Raw genomic sequence first — 18031 nt, 5'->3', positions numbered from 1 at the left:
TCTCTGTCTCATAAAGACCTTGGTTTACTTTGAAGAAAGAAAAATCCCCAACAGTTTCATTGGAAGCTTAATTTTCTGCATATTTTTACCTCTGTTGGTTGCCAAATAGAGAAGTAGTCTTTTATCTTACCAACAGAGCTAAAGCAAGAAAATATAAAGTAACTAGTTTGTGCTTTGATCCCTTTGCAGTTTGACAAATACCCTACAAAAGTTGACCCCTTCTACCGTCACAGTGTGAGTTTTATTACTCTGTTAAAACTGACTTAACCGCTTTTCTGTGGTGGGTTGGGATCACCACTCAGTCAGCAGCACAGTGTCGAATCTCTCCCTAATCATCACTCCAGGATTTACCATTACTGTTCTTGGTCGCTTTGGCTTTTGAAGGCTTGCATTCATGGTGCTTGTTTCTGATAAAGATGCAGTATCAGCTTTTCCAATCAAAAGATCTCTTGCTCATATACCATTTGAAGATAGGTTTGATGTGAAAAAGATGAGGCAGAAGAGCTGACTGTTCCATGAAGCAGGAGAGAGCAGTAATTTCATCATGGTGTTTCAGTTGTGCCACAAACCCTTAGACTGATCTTCTTCCTAAGAAGCTTGAAATGAAATGACAATCTATCATACAAATCCCTCAGGGATAGGTAATCTAATCGTTTTCCTAGTATATCATATTTTGTTTTATAAAATCTGAAAACTTGTCTCATTCTTCAGATTTCAAAGGCACATCTGATCCACTGGCTTATGTTCTGAAAGCTCTGTTTGATGAAAGCAACATGAATCCAGCTAAGCACTAGACAAGTTTACCTAAGAGCTACCAAAAATGCTATGTTTAAGATGAACGGATTTTTAATATTCCAGTTAATTGCCAAGCTTCTGCTCTTGAGAGTTTGAATCTACTGATTCATTTGCTGCTGAAATATGGGTTGCATTTCCTTCATATGATTGGCAGAGCCAGAGATCTAGTTGCATATGACAAGAATTTCTACATCCAATAGTGATATTTTGATGAGAGAAGGCGTACTGCATCAGCACTCAGAAATCTGCAAAGCACTTGGCTTTATGTGTTGGTTTTGCTTAGAAGTGGAACTGGGCAAACAAAACTGGTTAAAATGATAGTGTGATGCTTTCTGCTGTCCTCATTAAACACAGTTCCTGCTAAAAACTCATCCCTGTAGTACATGTGAGTAGTCCTTTTAACTCCTGATACTTCATTTGAGTAACTTTAACTGTGTTGAGTGTTTGCAGGATCAGAGCTCTAGGAGTATTAGGCAAACATTTCAGTCTGTGCTAATCACTTTTGCTCAGAAGGGTAATGCTGATCATTTGCATCGTTGTTTGCAAAACTACACGCTTGCTGAGCTTTACATGGATTCAAAAGATACGTTATCATCCATGTGGCGTGTTGATTCAAGCAAGAACACGGTCGTGGGAAATAGGTAAATGGATTTTAGACAAATGAAGCACAGACGTTGACATGAAATATAGGAAACATTGCTAAAGTCTCCAACTATATATGCTTTTCACATTCAGTGACAGAATCTCTTACAAATCTGGCAGCTACCTGAATTGTAAAGGTCATGGTATTACCCCTTTAAAGCTAGAAAAGGCTTCATGTTGTTCTCTGTTAGCCAGTGAGCTATGCTCTTGAACTTGGCAGAGATCCCTTCCATTGTGTCTCCCCTGCCTTTCCTTCAGGAAAGATTTGTCCTTGCAAAGTGCTTGCAAAATAATCACTGTTGCATTTGATGGATATGTAGCAAGCTAATACCAGAAGATCAACGTGATGGCTACAGGCTACCCTGGATTAAGTCTGTCTTAAACTACAGCAGAGCCATACTAGCGAGGGTATGTCAGTAACCTCCTCTGGTCTGACCACAGATTCGATAAGTAACAGAGGAACTGCTTGCAGCAGTGTCCTGAGCAGCTGCAGTATCAAAAATCACACTTTCAGTGGCATCCACACCACGAATTCAGACACTTCAGAAAATCTGGCAATGTTTTTAAAGTAAACTTTATAGAACAAGGTCTGTTTGAGAGTTAAAATCAATTTACTTCGGAACAGGGAATGCAGCTCACAGGGAACCAGCTGTAGAATTATAAAACAGTTTTCTTTCTTGGTGTCTTTAATTTTCAGTTGTTTCTCTTGGAGGGGGCTTACTGTAGCACAGTGAGGCATTACTTTTAACCTGCAGTTGATGCTAGTTGTAGTTTGACACTAAAATGCACTGGGTCACGTGAAAGCTGTGGTTACTGCATTGTGCCCTGAAGAAAGCTAGAAGGGAAAAATGCTGCTCGAAGAAGAAGGGATGCTGGGGAGAAAGGGAACACTGACTGTGAAAGATGTCTTTGGAAAGCTGGAGGAATTGAACTGATACAGAGAGATCCTGGAGATCCCATATTTATATTTTATTAATAATCCTGACCTTGAGGAAAGGTCATGTTTGATTAACTCACCAGTTGTTACAAAACTCCAAGGAAAGCATTCTTTATTATTTGTCATAGCCAATAGAACAGTCAATATTATATCTCTTCCCATCATTTGGAATTAGTCCATTACACACAGAATTAAGTGTAGATCTGGAGGATTTAAAGCACATTTTACTCATTGAAGTTATTGTAAATGAGGACATGTGTCTCTTAATGATTTCTCAAATGCCTACAGTTCAGTATCAACTAATCTCAAAATGTTTTCTGCATCATTGAATGGAGCAGGTCCAAATTAAATAGAATTAAGAACAACAATAGAAACGTGAATGGAAGGAGACTCGATACCATGCTTTTAAACAGCGAAAAGCTTTAGGTATCTCTAAAATACTGAAATAGTTTTTCAGCTTTCAGTAAACATAACATAAATCTGAGCTTGCAAGATAAGCAAGTGGAAAGAAAAATGTATAGGAAAAGCCTGGCATAAACAAATTCATCAAAACTTTATGGTACAGATTTACCCTGGAATGTGATTTTCCCAGTGTTTGCCCACACCACATGGCCAGTCTTTGCCCAGTCCTGCTTCTGTTCAGTTGGCCATTAACTCATTTATTTTGATCTTAAAAGTAGCCTACAGTAGATTGCTCTTTGGTTGGCTGTGTTGAGAGGTGACTTTTGATTGGCCAGAGAACCCCATTAGGTGTTTGGGTGGCAATACCACTGAAGTTAGTAGCCATTCCCTCTTAGATGCTGAGTCTTCACAGTGAGAACATCTCTGGAGTGTGATGCTCTGAGCCCCCAAGACAGCAATTTTGTGTGTAACCTCAGCATTTTCCATGGAATTGGGCAAGGTAACTGTGTTACACCATGAGTATGATTTACAGCTGGACCATGGGGACAAGATATGATTTGATGTTCAGGTTTACTTGCTTGTTTCCCTTGTGTTTCTCTGCATTAGTACTGAACAGCTGGTCGGGTTTTTGTCTAAATTCTCTTAGATACACTGGGATCAGGGAGGTCAGTGGAGATGTGCACTGCTTTATGCTTAGTAGTCTGTCTTGATAAAAAAGTATCCTAAATTTGGAAGATGGGGGGAATATCTGCCTTAATATTTTGTTTAAATAATTAGAACAAATCAGATTGTCTCTGTTAATCTTAGCTGTGGCAGGATATCCTCTCAGACAGGCTAATGAAGTATGAATTGTGCATGTTTTCCTCATTTCCTACATATACTATTAAATTCCTAATGTACTAATGGAGTTTTAATGATACAATATCCTAGAACTCGTCAGGGGTTTCTTCCACTGAACACTAGATTTTTGTGTCTTCCTTGGCTCAGTGTTCTGCCTTTTCTCTTGAACTGGCATGCAAACTGAAGCCGTTTAAAACATCTATCCAATTTAAGAATTAATAGTTAAATAATAAAGTCTCTTTTATGCTATGAGGGCCTAATCCAGGGGAGAGGTTGCTGACTTTATGAGTTTGGAACTGCTTTTAAGCTCTAAACATCATGACATTTGTCAACATTTCATTGACTGCTTTAACTAACATTGTTGCGGTGAGATCACTCTTCAATGCTTCTCAGTTTTCTCCATGTACCATTTTCCCTAATATTATGCAGAAATGCTTTCCCTGTCTTGTTCAACCTGTCTTCTTTTTTGACATGCGCTTGTATTTATGTTTTTCTGTCTTTCTGTTCCAGCTCTTTCACTCCTATCCTCCAGCTGTATCAGGTATTCCTCCCATGATTCCTCCAACTGGCCCCTTTGGCTCGCTACAGGGAGCATTTCAACCCAAGGTAAGAGGGAATTACTGGTATAGCTGTTACTGCTCAAATACATGGATGGTGTGAGCCGGGTTAGGTTTAGGGTTAGCATGTGGCTGAGATTCTGGAGCAGTGGACATCTTGATTTACAATCTAATTCCATAGAGGACAATTGGGTTTTCCAAAACTTACTACAAAGAGAGGTTATTTCTCATTAGTTTCAGATACTTTGAGTCAGAATCATAGAATGTTTTGGGTTGGAAGGGACCTTAAAGCTCCTCCAGTCCCAACCCCCCCTGCCACAGACAGGGACACCTTCCACAAGAGCAGCTTGCTCCAAGCCCCTGTGTCCAACCTGGCCTTGAACACTGCCAGGGATGGGGCAGCCACAGCTTCTCTGGGCACCCTGTGCCAGCACCTCAGCACCCTCACAGGGAAGAGCTTCTGCCTAAGAGCTCATCTCAGTCTCCCCTCTGGCAGGTTAAAGCCATTCCCCTTGGCCTGTCCCTACAGGCCCTTGTCCAAAGCCCCTCTCCAGGTTTCTTGTAACCCCTTTAGTCACTGGGAGCTGCTCTAAGGTATCCCCAGAGCCTTCTCTTCTCCAGACCGAACCAGCTCAGCTCTCTCAGCCTGACTCCAGAGCAGAGCTGCTCAGTATATCTACATACATTTAAAAAAACTCTCCAGAATGGCATAGTTAACTTTAGAAGCAATATAATTAGTTCCCAGTGTGCATTAATGTAAGAACATGTAATAATCAAGATTTTAAGAACTCATGATCATTATTGTTTACTCATTTCCATAATTATCTCACAGCTCCACCACAATGCAAGACACTGATTTAGTTCTCCTCTCATTTGTGGTAGCTGGGATAGATAAATGTGATGAGCTTGGGTTTTTTCCCCTTTTGTTTTCATGAAGTCACTCTTGATTTATAAGTGGGGGGAAATCATACTCTGTCGTCTGTAGTCTTTGCAACTAAAGACTGAAATCAGGACTGAAATTTCTGCAGAGAAGACACCTTCTTTCTTAAATTGGCCCATCCACTGTAATGACTGAATATGTAAATTGCAGTTCATTAGTGGAATTCTTCGTATGTATAGTAATCAGACTGTTAACAACTCTGTTACTTAATTGTTAGTTACACTGGAGCTGATTTCTTTTTTTCTTCATTTTAATGTAGGAAGAAGCTCTGTCTAAATGTAGGGTTTTGGTTGTTTTTTTTCCCCACAAAGCTGCATTTTGTTACATTAGCTGAATATTTACATTCAAATCATGGGAAAAGCTTTAATTTTGTCAACTGGATGTTGCTTTTTGCTGCTATCTGTATGGTAACAGTTCATTGTGGATGGAGCTCAGACCCTTGCACAGTGACTGAGGAGACTGACTGATGCTTTGTGTGCTGACAGGTTAGCAGCTTTAGCCACTTCAGTGCAGTATCCATAAGGAGCAGAGCACAAGCTGGTCCTCCAAATACTGCTTTAGATGCCATATCATAAATATATTGCTAATCAGGTTTTTGATAGTGGATTTTTCAGTGTTAACAGTCACTGTTCCCTCATGTGTTTTGAATTGAAGTAATGGGAAATTGGTGCAAAATGAAAGTTTGAAAATTGAGGTAATAATACAAAGTATATTATAATGATTACCCTGTTTCAAGAGTTTATCTTCATTGCTTAGGCAAATGTTAAAGTATCATTTTTCACTTCCTGCTGCTGTTATGTGTTGTATTCCTCATTAATGTTGTCTTTCCTTGTGGTATTTCTAGACTTCCAATCCTATTGATGTTGCAGCCAGACCTGGAACTGTCCCCCATACCCTTCTACAGAAAGATCCACGGGTCTGTATAAAATGCTATGTTTTTCTCAAGTAAAGCTCTTCCTCCTGAAAGCCTGTAATGCTGGAGCTGCCATCCTCAATATGTCCAAACTAACATCTTAAAACTAAAGCTTAGCCTGAACTGATTTAAGTCAGTGAGAAATAGAGAAGTTCTGTGTTAGCAATTTAGGTCCTGATACTTCTGTTCGTCATTAGCAACAGCCAGTAGACACTGTGCAGTGGAAGATCTCTTCCCTTGCTGTCAGGAGGCACTCCCCAAGCCCAGGGGCAAAGGCACGAAAGTCCAGTGTAGGAATGTATAAATTCTCTTCAGGATTTATGTTTGTACTCTGTAATTGTTTTGAATGTGGGTAACGACAGTTATTCTCTTGGTTACTGTATCGTTGATTGCACCAGTGAAATGTGGATGCACTTTATTGATCACTTGGTGCCTCTGGATTTTCAAGTTCCAGCCTGTGTGAACAGCATTTATTGTCTCAGCACTTGGCCTCAGCTTTTTTTCTGCTGTTCGTGAATGCCCATGGGTTGTTGTGTGTTTGAGTGAATGTACATTGTTTGTGATGAGGAACATCAGGCAGTTGTATTTTTAGCAGAAGTCTGACAAAAGGAATCGGAAGCTTTCCCTAAAAATCCCTCTTGTGGGTATGGCTGAACTTTGAAGCACAGCAGAGCAGTTTGCTTTGGGTGATGCCAAGTTCCAGTACTTTGGTTTGCTCATACTAAAAAAAAACAATTTTTGTTTGTTTTTTGTCTAATTGAAAAGATGATTAAGTCATTGAGGTTTATGCTCCCTTGCAACTGGTAGTGTAGTTTTGATTATTTCAAGCTGATGTATTGAGCCATCACTTCCTCTGCAAAGTACTTCTTACACCTGTAAATCTCCTTTAGTACTGCATTTCAATAAAGAGAATCCAAAAGAAATGAGAAATAATAAATAGAATTGATTTTTCAGCATTAATTGGTGAAATGTGAGCAAAAAAGAAGAAATTGACCCACCCCCAAAAAACAGGCTACACAAAAGAATAATAATGAGAAAATTGGGAGTTTTATACAGCCCCTGTTTACCAGCATCTGCTGCACTATAAAAAATACGTAAGGCTAAGCCCATTTGTGATAGAGAATGCAGCAGGCAAGCACTCAGGAAGGGCTCTTTGTAGGTACAATTCAGGAGGTAACACCATAGCCACTGAGCAGATACAGTCCTTGGTTTGCAGGAGTACATCTGAAACACATTCCAGCCCATTCCAACCCACTTTATGGGACCACGCCTGTGAAGAAGGCCCCTGTCCACTCCCCAGCCTTCTCGGAAGGCGAGCAGCTTTGAAATATGAGAGAAGTTTGCCCAAAGGATAGCTCCATGGTGTTCTCCCGAGCAGTTATCCAGCCATTTCTGTAGTATTAAATCAACAAATTACTGGTGGTGCCAGAGGACAGAGCACTCTGTGTGAAGCTTGTTTAGTTGCTTGTCAACACTTGGGTACAACAGCTATGGGGGGAGGGAGAGCAGCTCAGATACAGAGGCTGAGGACTAATTATTATCCGAAAGGGCTTCATTTGAAAGTAAAATGATAACATTTTAATTTCATCTCTTAATGAAGCAATACAAATTTGTTAATTAGAGCGATTGTTTGAGTGACAGGCATGTAACCAAGCTGTCATTTCTTCTTCACAGTTGACAGATCCGTTCAGGCCCATGCTGAGGGTAAGAAATCTTCTCGTGATACAGTTTGTCAGGCTTGTCTCAGTCCCCACCGGGTTGGAGCAGCAGACTCATTACAGAGCAGTGCTGTGTTCCAGCTCAGTGCTTTACAACCTGTTTGCTGAGCAGTGTGGTCAGTTCCTTTTCTCATGCATCTTCTGGTCACTTGAGGAAAAGGCACAAAGTTGTTTTCTGTTCTTCCCATGCAACCCTGTTGTTGATAATCCTCCTATTGTGCTGGCTTAGAAAGTCCTGAGCCAAATCCTAGACACCTACCCTGGCAGGGATCCCCTGTCATGGATTCACAGACCGGTTTGGGTTAGAAGGGACCTTAAAGCTCATCCAGAGGGAGTCAGATTCATTTTGAAACCCAGAGTGATGTTTGAAAGCACTTTCATTTTCGCCTTTTGGTGGAAAAGCTGGTCTTGGAACAGCTGCACATTGGGAAATGAGCTCCCTGTACAGTTGTGAAGCAATCCAGCCATGCAGAGCAGCTGCTGAGAGACAGTTGCATTGATCTCAGCAACACAAGCTGCATTCTTAGCCAGTGGCATGAGAAGATTACAAGAGTGTGTAAAATCTGAGCATGAGTTCATTTGGAGAGGAGAGAGACCAGGAGCGTTCCTGGATATCCAGAGAAACTGCTTAGGAAGGGACAAATTCTTTGCATGCCTGGTTTCCCAGGAGGATGGTGCGGTACTGAAGGAGACCTTGTGCTTCTATTGTCTTGATACAGAGAATCCCCTAGACCAAAACAGACTGTGCTGAGAGGGGTCAAGAGTTGCTAGAATTAGAGTAACAGCATCATAGTGTTCTGAAAAGTTACTGATTGATGTTGTATCCCTTTTTTTTTTCCAGAAACCTGGAAAGTGGTGTGCTATGCATGTCCACATCGCCTGGCAGATATACCATCACCAACAGAAAGTCAAGGTCAGTCTTCCGGGCATGCCTGAATTTCACATGAGGCGCACAGGGCAAACCTGCGTGAGGAAGAGTTTGCCTCTGGCTGTTAGCAGTTCTGTGCCATGGCTAATGTTTTGTTAAAGTAACCATATGTAGCATTATAGTGTAACCCTCCACTTCATAGAGGTGGCATCTCAGAATTAAAATCACAGAGTCTCAAAGAAAAGTCTGTGCTAGCTTCTATCAAGGACACCAGATCTTCCTGACAGCCACCGGTTTGTAGCTAGAAAGAGCGAAATGGGTGTGCCTGTGAGCTACAATATTGCTTTTGTTTATGACTGAGGACACAAATGTAGCAAGATTGGATGTTTTTAAGCCTGGAGAAGGTAGGCATGTGTATCCCATTCCTCTTATTTAGTGTGCACACCCAGAAGAGGGCACAGGAAGATTCCTGCTTGTCCCTAAGATGCTTCATCCAGTGTGGGTGCACTGCCTCCCATCAGACTTTTTCCCAAGCTGTCTCATAGCTGGAGGTTGGGACCTCTGCGTGTCTGGGCTGGTCAGGCAGACACAGCCTCTCAGATGGGGTAATGTTATCCAGACACTCTCATTGTGCTGAATCTTTCCTTTGTTGTACATGTTTTGAGAATTCAAGGGTAAGGGCCGTGGCCATTTCAGGCTCTGCTGAAACAGAGGTCAGAGAAAAAAACAAATAATTTATTCTTCTAATAGTTAGGGTATTTCCAGTCTTAGTTCAACTGCATTTTCACTGCACATGGACTCTGAAGAAGGTTTCTTTCCCTTTAAAATATTTTCACTATATTTGTCAGTGACAATTCTGTGTTGCTCCTGCAGTTGTTCAGTAGGTCAGGCAAGGCTGGTGCTCTTTGTTGTTTATCCTTGTACTTCAGGAGTCCATAGCTTGTGTTGGGAAGTACAATTAACAAGGAGTCCATTGCACTTTGCAGTCTGTGCATGCAGTTGAATTGTATGAGGTAGTGCTATAGAAATATGAAGATGTTGAACAGCTACTAAAACCTGCAGCTAATAGAGTTTAAAAATAACCCTTTTAAACAAGGTTGACAGGTTAATTTGCTGCAGTAGACATATCTCTCTTCTCTGCTTCCTTATGTTTCCCCTGCTAGTGATCTTCATTCATCTGCCCATTATCAAAAAAGACAAGATTATAGACCTCGAGTGTTATATGTCCTTTTTCTTATTTTATTGAAAAGGTATTTTCTTGAAATGAAATTATTATTCCCATGCTATCTATGTCCTTTGAATCTTCCTTGATTTGATATTCAGAGAGAGGTCATACCCATGTATTTATAACTTCTCATAAATGCCATTTTCATGCAGCCATTTCTTTTACCTAATACTTTTCTGTCTTGCATGTTAAAAAACAGGAATAAAGCCAAGAAGTACAGGAAAGGATGTTCCTTGACTTTTTGAAGCTGTGCATGATAATAATTTCAAGAGTAGTTGGGAAGTGCATTTCACTGTCTCAGTTTAGATCAGAACATTAGATACAGTCTGCAATCAGTAAGGCAAGTAGGCTGATGTCCCCATGGGCTGTCAGACTCACACACAGAGGCAAAAGCCACCATTAAACCATGTCACTAAGAGCCTCATCTACATGGTTTGGGAACACTTCCAGGGATGGTGACTCTGCCACTGCCCTGGGCAGCCTGTTCCAATGCCTGAGCACCCTCTGGGAAAGGAATTGTTCCTAATCTCCATTTAAACCTTCCCTGGAGCAGCTTGAGGCTGTTATCTCTTGTCCTACCGTTTGTTACTTGGGAGAAGAGACAACTTCTACCTCACTATAACCTCCTGTCAGGTAGTTGTAGAGAGTGATAAGGTCCATTCACAGCATAAAAATCTGGCACTCAGGCTTCAAGGGAGGCATGTTTCTGAACTTTGCTTCTTTAAAAGCATGACCTTCACTTGGCCATCTTTTCCATGGCAGTATTCTTGCAGACCGTTACCTCAAACCATTGCTAAAACCATTTTTGTAGTTGTTTTTTTTGTCCTCGTAGCTACATAGACATATTATTAGCACTTGAAAAACAGCTACTAGGCATGCACATTAACTTGGTCATAACTTTTTAATATGCATATTTATATCACTGTAATGGTCTGGACTCTGAGCTGGCACAGTATTAAACACTGATTTATAAAGCGTAAAAGCTGCAGAATGACTGTTAAGATCTACTGGTTCAGTGTGGCCCATTTGTAAATCTTTTCAGCTGACCTGCACAGTTAATCAGCAAGCTGTGTCTGGGGAGTTCTGGGAATTGGGAATTTGGTTTTCCTCTTCATTCTCTAAAACTACTAAAGTAGGGACCACTGACATGAGTCCATGGCACAAAGAAGAGCCTATCCTTCATCCACTTAGCATTAACAATACAGCTGCCTCAGCAAATTTACCTTAATAAAGAAGCCTGCTGCTTCTGATACCCACAGTGATACAGTGCCTTAAGTTTGCAGTGCAAACAGTCAGAATGGGACTTGATTTTTTTCGACTCTACCACACTTCATCTGTAATTGGATTCATTTTAGCCCCTCGTTTGGTCGGTTGCAGCTTGAGAGGTTATGAAGATATACTGCATCAAGTGTGTGTTGACTGCAGCTCACATTGAAATCAGTGGTTCTGGTGTCCACTGTCTGGCAGGGGATTGCTGCAGGGGGAAGAGGGCAGCTGCCTCTGCTGCGGTTGGTGCTTTCACCCAGCTGTAACAGGCCTGCCCACCCAGGATCAGATCCAAGCTAACATTCCTCTTCAGCTTTCTTGTTATTATTTAAAGACAGACCTATTCTTACAGCTAAGCCAGCTTCTGAGGTCCCTTCAAAGATTCTTATGTGTGTTATTTTAAGCTGAAATGCTTTGCTCCAGAGGGATGGATGTGAGCATATGTGAAACACAGTTGAGATTGGTGGAGAAATGTGCATTGGGAGCCTGAGATTTTCTTCCTCTGCTTCCCTTCCAGGAAAATAGCTGTTCACCTATTCTCAGCATCCAAAAGTTAATATTCTGCTTAAAATATGAGTTAGTATGAATAAATTGCTATAACCACATCATTCTGAAAGTGCCTTTTGCTGCTGTTGTATACGACAGTCTCTTCCAAATGCTGCTCTTGCATTTCAGAAACAGATGCAGTCTGATCCGCACAAGCTGGACTTTGGCCTGAAACCAGAATTCCTGAGCAGGCCACCAGGTCCCAGCCTTTTTGGAGCCATCCACCACCCCCATGACCTGGCCCGGCCCTCAACTCTCTTCTCCACAGCCAGTGAGTACTGACAAGTGAAATCTCCTTGTGTCACACTCATTAAAATGCTCACCTTTGCCATGTTAAAAGGAAATTTCCCTTATGCTTTGGCTTATGAACTGTCTGGAAGATGTGCCAGCAGCTGTTAGTCTATATGATAAATATATTTTAAATTTTTCTCTGTGCTTTTGAAAAAGTTCAGTCTGCTGAAATGCCAGACAGGTAGTAAATGGAGGAACATTTCTTCACACAGTGATGTCTAATGCATCATGGAAGTGACAACAAGTTGTAAATAAGTTGTATTTCACATGCTTTTGTTTTTTTACCCATACCAAAACGTTTCCCCCCTACCCCTTGTAGTCTAACTGGGAATTTCTGTTTGGAAAAGCAGTGATATCTAAAAGATCCTGACACAAGAGCCTTGCCCAGTGTACAGCAATCTCTGCTGACGTGAGCTGCCATTCAAGAACTGATAGTCAGGCACAGGGCACAGCGAGTCCCTTCCTGAGCTTTTGGTAGAAATTGACCATTTCTGCTTTGTTTTGGTAGGCGGGGGTCATCCAGCCGGCACCCCTTTTGGCCCACCACCTCACCACAGCAACTTCCTCAACCCGGCTGCTCACTTAGGTACGTTTTCTTTGCAACTAACTAGGAGTGAATACAATGCAGAAGTAACATGCATTGACTGTTGAGACCATTGAAGGTTTTCCACATGGAGACGCTTGTGACTATCTTGCCTTCTTAATCTTTACATATGGCACATTTTAGCCATTAGCCAAGTAGCTGGTCTAAATGCACATCATAGTATCACTAACAGCATGTTTTGAAATGCTTCTGAGAACATCTGGATGTTAGAGGAGCAGAGTAACAGGGCTGGTTAGGTTTCACTGTAGTCATGTTTATAACCAAGTCAGAAAAAATGCTGTAAGATTAAGGCTTCAGTTCATAGAGATGTTTCTTTTCTTAATTCCTATTTAAATTGTCTGCTTTTCCATTTAAGTGAGTGGGAAATGTAGCCTTGGAATCTTGTGAGCTGGCCTCAAATGTATCCATTAGTGAAAATCAGTGAATGCACAGTTAAAACCACAACTACCCAAGTTGTACCAGGATGGTCTGCTGGCTGTGGGAGCATCTGAAATGAAGACTCTAAGCTGGCATTTTATTTTGCATGGGGAAGGGTTTGGAAAGGTCACAGAATTGATAACAGCAGACACATATTGGAGGTTTATTGTTCTGCCCTTAGCTGCTTATAGAAAACACTAGGTTTGGTCTTCCTAAATACCAGTGATGGCATTTATCAGAAGTAGTTTCATCAAAATGGTTAGACTTCCTCAAAAAGAACTGGGAAGAGAATTTGTTTCCCATGACTTACCAATACTTTTCAGTCTAGTTTTCTATATGGTATTAGCAACAAATATTAAGAGAAATACAAAATGTTAAGGTCAGCATGACACACCAGTATAATAGGACATTTTATTTATATCCTGGCTATGGTTTAGGAGACATGGCCTGAAGGTTTTAGGAGCACAGTTGCCAGAGTTAATAATAGTCTTGCCTAGCCAGGGACATTTCCTGACAAGGAGCATGGAATTGAATTGGAATAAAAAGAAATAAATATGGAGATGATTGCAGGTTTTAAATGAATGAGGTACTTATGCTGAAGCGCAGGCCTTAATACTGGGTCTACTTTAACATCTTGTTTTGATTGGAAGAGGAAGTTTTCCTAGTAAGATGATCCCATACATACTGTCTGGAAAAATATAGCGGTTTATGTCCCAGTCACAGCTGTGTTATGAGAGGATGATGTTCAGCTACTGGTGAGCACAGGCAGAGCTTTCATGCTGTAATGCAGTTGGATAACACGCTCATGCTTCATGATAAGCTGCAGCTCTTTCTTGGTTTGCAGAGCCTTTCAATCGACCTGCTTCCTTCAGCGGCCTCACTGCAGTGGGTAGTAACGCCTTCGGGGGACTGGGGAACCCCACAGTCAGTGAGTAACCTCTTTGTTTATCAATTTCTCTTTGCTGTGTAACTCAGGGTATTGAGTGATGGGGACTATTTGCGTTCTTTTTTTACCAGCTTAGACCATATACCACTAAGAATTTGAAAATTGACCTTTTTCCTGTAAATTACAGCATTTTTTAGCATCAGTAAATTGTTTTCTGTTAGTTACTTAATAGTTTGGGTTCAGCATAGTGCTAAATGTTACCATTACGTCGTTCAGTAAAAGAAAGGGGAAAAGAAGAACATAGAACCTTTGAGTCTAAGGAGTTTGTGTAATTTCTGATGTTTTTGTTGCATGTTCAAGGCTAGTTAATGTGTGCAGCATCCCTAGCTGTGGATGAGACATTTTATTTTCCTTTCTCACCAGTAATTCAGGACATTAGCCTGGAAAAGATTACTAACCTGCATTTATTTGTCCAGGATCATAAACATTTCTCTAGATTTGGCCAGTCACAAAAGATCATCCTTTTAGAAATCACTGTCTTTCTCCATACTTCCAATCTGGCATGATTTTGGTCACATATTATTTTACTTTGGTTCAGGATCAAATGCAACAAGTTCCATTATTTATAGTCTGTATAATGGCCATTTCCTGATGTCGCCAAACTGTTTGGAATAAGGATCATTGTCACTTCGATCTTACTGCTTCATCCCTTGTCAATTTTATCCACAGCATTTCCCTTTCCAATTAAAACAGCTGCCCATTTGTAGGAATGAGACCCTCTAATGAATCTCTGTTAATTTCCTTTCCTTTTCCAGCTCCCAATAATATGTATTCATTTTAACTCTGAGTGCTGTAAAACTTGTTTTGGTAAGTACCTTCACTAGAGCATACCTTTTTCTTAAACCTTTTTGTTTTCCACTTCACCATTTCAGCACCCAACTCAATGTTCGGCCACAAGGATGGCCCCAGTATGCAGAGCTTTAGCAACCCTCACGAGCCCTGGAACCGACTGCACCGAACTCCTCCTTCGTTCCCGACCCCTCCGCCCTGGCTGAAGCCAGGAGAGCTGGAGCGCAGTTCATCTGCTGCAGCTCATGACAGAGATAGAGATGTAGATAAACGAGACTCATCTGTTAGTAAAGATGACAAAGAAAGGTACGAAAGAACACTTCCAAGAATTGTCTAGTTCAAAGCTTGGGGCTCTGTTCCGCTTTTAACCCTTCCCAGCCTGGCACATTGTTAAACCAGAGCTTCAGGAGAGGGACACCTGCAGAGCTGACACCATTGCTGCCTGCAGCACGAGGCACTACAGATGATGCAGGTTTCTAACTGAGGTGTTTCCTACTGCATCTGTTTCTCTTCTCACTTGCACTGCACTTCATGAGAAGGAGCTTTGCTGGAGCAGAGTTCAGGCTGTGTCAAGTGAGAATAGAATCAGACCCACACACTCTGTTACCTTGTGGGTCACGTTGTCATAGGTCTTCTGATGACCTACGTGTAGATAGGTGCCTGACAGGATTATTAAAAGGATTGTAAAGGCCATCAGACGCATACCTGCACCTTGGAATACTTAAATAACTTAATAAATTGGACCCTATCTGCAAAACAAATAAAGCTACCTCCCTCTTCAAAAATGGACTGACCAGAGGGACCACTGATGGAATTGTACAATTCTAACACTGTAAAATGCACCACCTATGTCATGTTCCAATACCACCATAAGTTTCAGTGCATGCAGTTCAATAAATGAACCTTAATTCCCCTCCAAAGAGCCATACACACACCCACTGCTATTACACACCTTCAAGCACAGTTTCTATTCAGTGTTTTACATGGATTTGCACACTAACATGTCCAGGCTGGGAAGGGTTAATGGAAAGTAAAACCTGGTCATATTTTTTTTGTCAGGACTGTTCCCATTCTGCAGTTAATTTAGTAACAATTCCTCTTAGCATTTGAGTACCAAATTATAAGAATTTGCCATTCAGCAAGTGTCATGCCTTCCTTGAAAAATGTAGAGAGGCTGATTTCAGCTTTTTCGGTTGTGGCTTAATGGCTTTCCTGTTCAGTTTGCACATTACGTTGCTACATAATGGCTCTTGTTTCTAATTTTTTACCATAGAAGAATATTTAGGAGATGGGCTTTTCTGACTTCTCTGTCACTAACCCAAATATAGGCATTAGTAGCCTGTTCTAAAAGAAGTTATGCTAACATATTAGATACTCTAAAATACATTGAAGAGCTTTTCTGTATTGTTGTAAAATGTGAAGAGCAAGTCAAACTACAGATCTTTTCACCTACATTTTCCATTGGAATATTTTCTGTTTGGTAGCATAGCTTCATTATTTTCATGTCTGCTGTTAATGCTTCAAAATAAATTGCTGTTACAAATTAGAGATTCTGTCCTGCAAAATGCTTAAGCATGTGAGTAACTTTACTGGCTTGAATGGCAAAGCATTTTAGTTACTAATGATATGGGTAGTCTTTAGAATTATGTGATGATTTCAGTTGGTGTTTTGTTGTTTTCTTGTCAAGTGTTCCTGCTGAAAAAAATCCCTTTCCAAAATACATTCCTTGCAAGCTGCTTTGGCATTGCCTGAACTCCATATCATAGCTCAGAACATATTTATTTTCAATAATTTGAGAGCTTACAAATGAGCATCATTCATGCTTCATACTTCTGTGCAATTATGGCTACCAGTTCAGTACAGTTACATTTTCACTGATCCAGTGTTGTTGTGCATCCATCTGTGTGGTTCTGAAGAGTTCTACTTTGCAGCATGCTCACACTGTCGCCTGTAGGAGAAGATGCTGAGAATCCCTTCATGGAGACGTGCTCCCTATGTAGATAATGTCTGGAGCAGTTTGCGAGCCTCTCATACCTGTTCTTGCATCTTGAGTGGCACCCAGCAGGGCGAGGATGTAGCCCTGCTTTCTAGTTGAGGTCCCAGTCTTTGTTACCTGTGTTTGCCAAAAAAACTTGGTTTGCCCAAACAGGAGAACTAGGAATCCAGATTTCTTCTGTTAACAGTGGAAAGGGTACCTCAGAGGTGCCTCTTAGGTTGGCTCTTCCCCATCTAAGCTTGGTGTGAGAGTAGGGTGCAGTGAATCAGTGGTTCCTCTTCTTGGATAAGCTGCATGGCTACTGCTCCACAGCCCCCTTCCAGCTAGACTGGGATAAGGTAAACCCCTCAAGATAGCTTAGATAATATGAAAGTAAAATCTCTGAACTTTCCCTAGGTGCAGAGCAGGCTGGGGAATTACACTGCAGTGACCTCATTCACTCCCCACCTTCTCCTGGAGCATTGTTTGCAGTTGCAAAGGGTTTTTTATTTTGCTTTAAGAGTTCTCTTATTCCAGCCCAGCATTAGGGAAAATATCAGCAAAAACAGCTGCTGTGAAAAATAGGATTTGTGCCTTCTCAGTGGTATTTTGTTCAAAAGATGTCATTGAACAATTCCATTCTAATAATGCCATTCACGTGTATGTAATCCCAGAGCATTAAAAAAACCCCACCCAAGAATCTATTGAGCTTTTATCAACATAAATTGGACAAAATACTCAGCATAAGATAAGCATGTTTCAGTGTAGCACACAGCCTCAAAACATACCTCTCTTAGTAAAAAGTTCATTTGAGAACATGATCTTAAGTTTCTCCTTTGTGGAGGCAGAGGCTTAGAGCTGTTCCTGTATTATTAACCTAAGGAGCCCTTGACAAATCTGAGAATAAAAAATTATGCCCTCTCTGACCAGGGAACTACATGTAGTTCACTTAAGAGAGCTACATAATCAATAGCCTCTTGAGCTAATACCATGACTGTAATTGAATAGGATGACACTGGCAAAGGAATATGTTCTTTTGGTTGCACATATATTTTTCTTTAGTTACAGAAAATGCCTGTTACTGTGTCTAAATTTTATACATAATTTTAAACATGTCAGTTACATACAAAGTTGATTAAATATCAGTTAAAGGACTCGATGAGCTCTCTAAGTGAAGTAAAACAATTGGGAGTGTCCTCTGAACTGGTCACATCAGCAAAACGAATAAAAGACTAGGTATTGCAGGGTCCAGCCACTGCTTTCCCAGAGTCAAAGAAGTAGTCTTGACATTGAGAAGCTTTCATTGAAGTGCTTTGACTTGGTCTCACTGTGTCCAGATCTGGAAACTGTTAAATCAAAT

General features: G+C 40.9%; 1 protein-coding gene across 9 annotated transcripts in view; it reads left to right on the top strand.

Annotated features, from left to right (window-relative positions):
* The window catches only part of AUTS2 (activator of transcription and developmental regulator AUTS2), a 733524-nt gene that overhangs the window by 710576 nt on the left and 4917 nt on the right, over window positions 1-18031 (top strand). For 7 of the 9 annotated variants that reach the window (XM_061470335.1, XM_061470334.1, XM_061470336.1 and 4 more), the window contains 9 exons: window positions 190-234; window positions 4127-4222; window positions 5958-6029; window positions 7701-7730; window positions 8586-8657; window positions 11779-11920; window positions 12449-12526; window positions 13806-13889; window positions 14780-15002. In XM_061470335.1, coding sequence (XP_061326319.1) covers window positions 190-234; window positions 4127-4222; window positions 5958-6029; window positions 7701-7730; window positions 8586-8657; window positions 11779-11920; window positions 12449-12526; window positions 13806-13889; window positions 14780-15002 — 842 coding nt within the window. The remainder of the gene's footprint in view (window positions 1-189; window positions 235-4126; window positions 4223-5957; window positions 6030-7700; window positions 7731-8585; window positions 8658-11778; window positions 11921-12448; window positions 12527-13805; window positions 13890-14779; window positions 15003-18031) is intronic. The other 2 variants (XM_061470338.1, XM_061470337.1) reach the window with 1 other exon arrangement.

The sequence above is a fragment of the Pezoporus flaviventris genome, unplaced genomic scaffold, assembly GCF_033815535.1.
Source record: "Pezoporus flaviventris isolate CSIRO_AGI_PZ_B2104156 unplaced genomic scaffold, CSIRO_AGI_Pfla_v1 ptg000063l, whole genome shotgun sequence".
Classification (NCBI taxonomy): Eukaryota; Metazoa; Chordata; class Aves; order Psittaciformes; family Psittacidae; genus Pezoporus; species Pezoporus flaviventris.
This window is presented reverse-complemented; position numbering and strand designations above follow the sequence as displayed.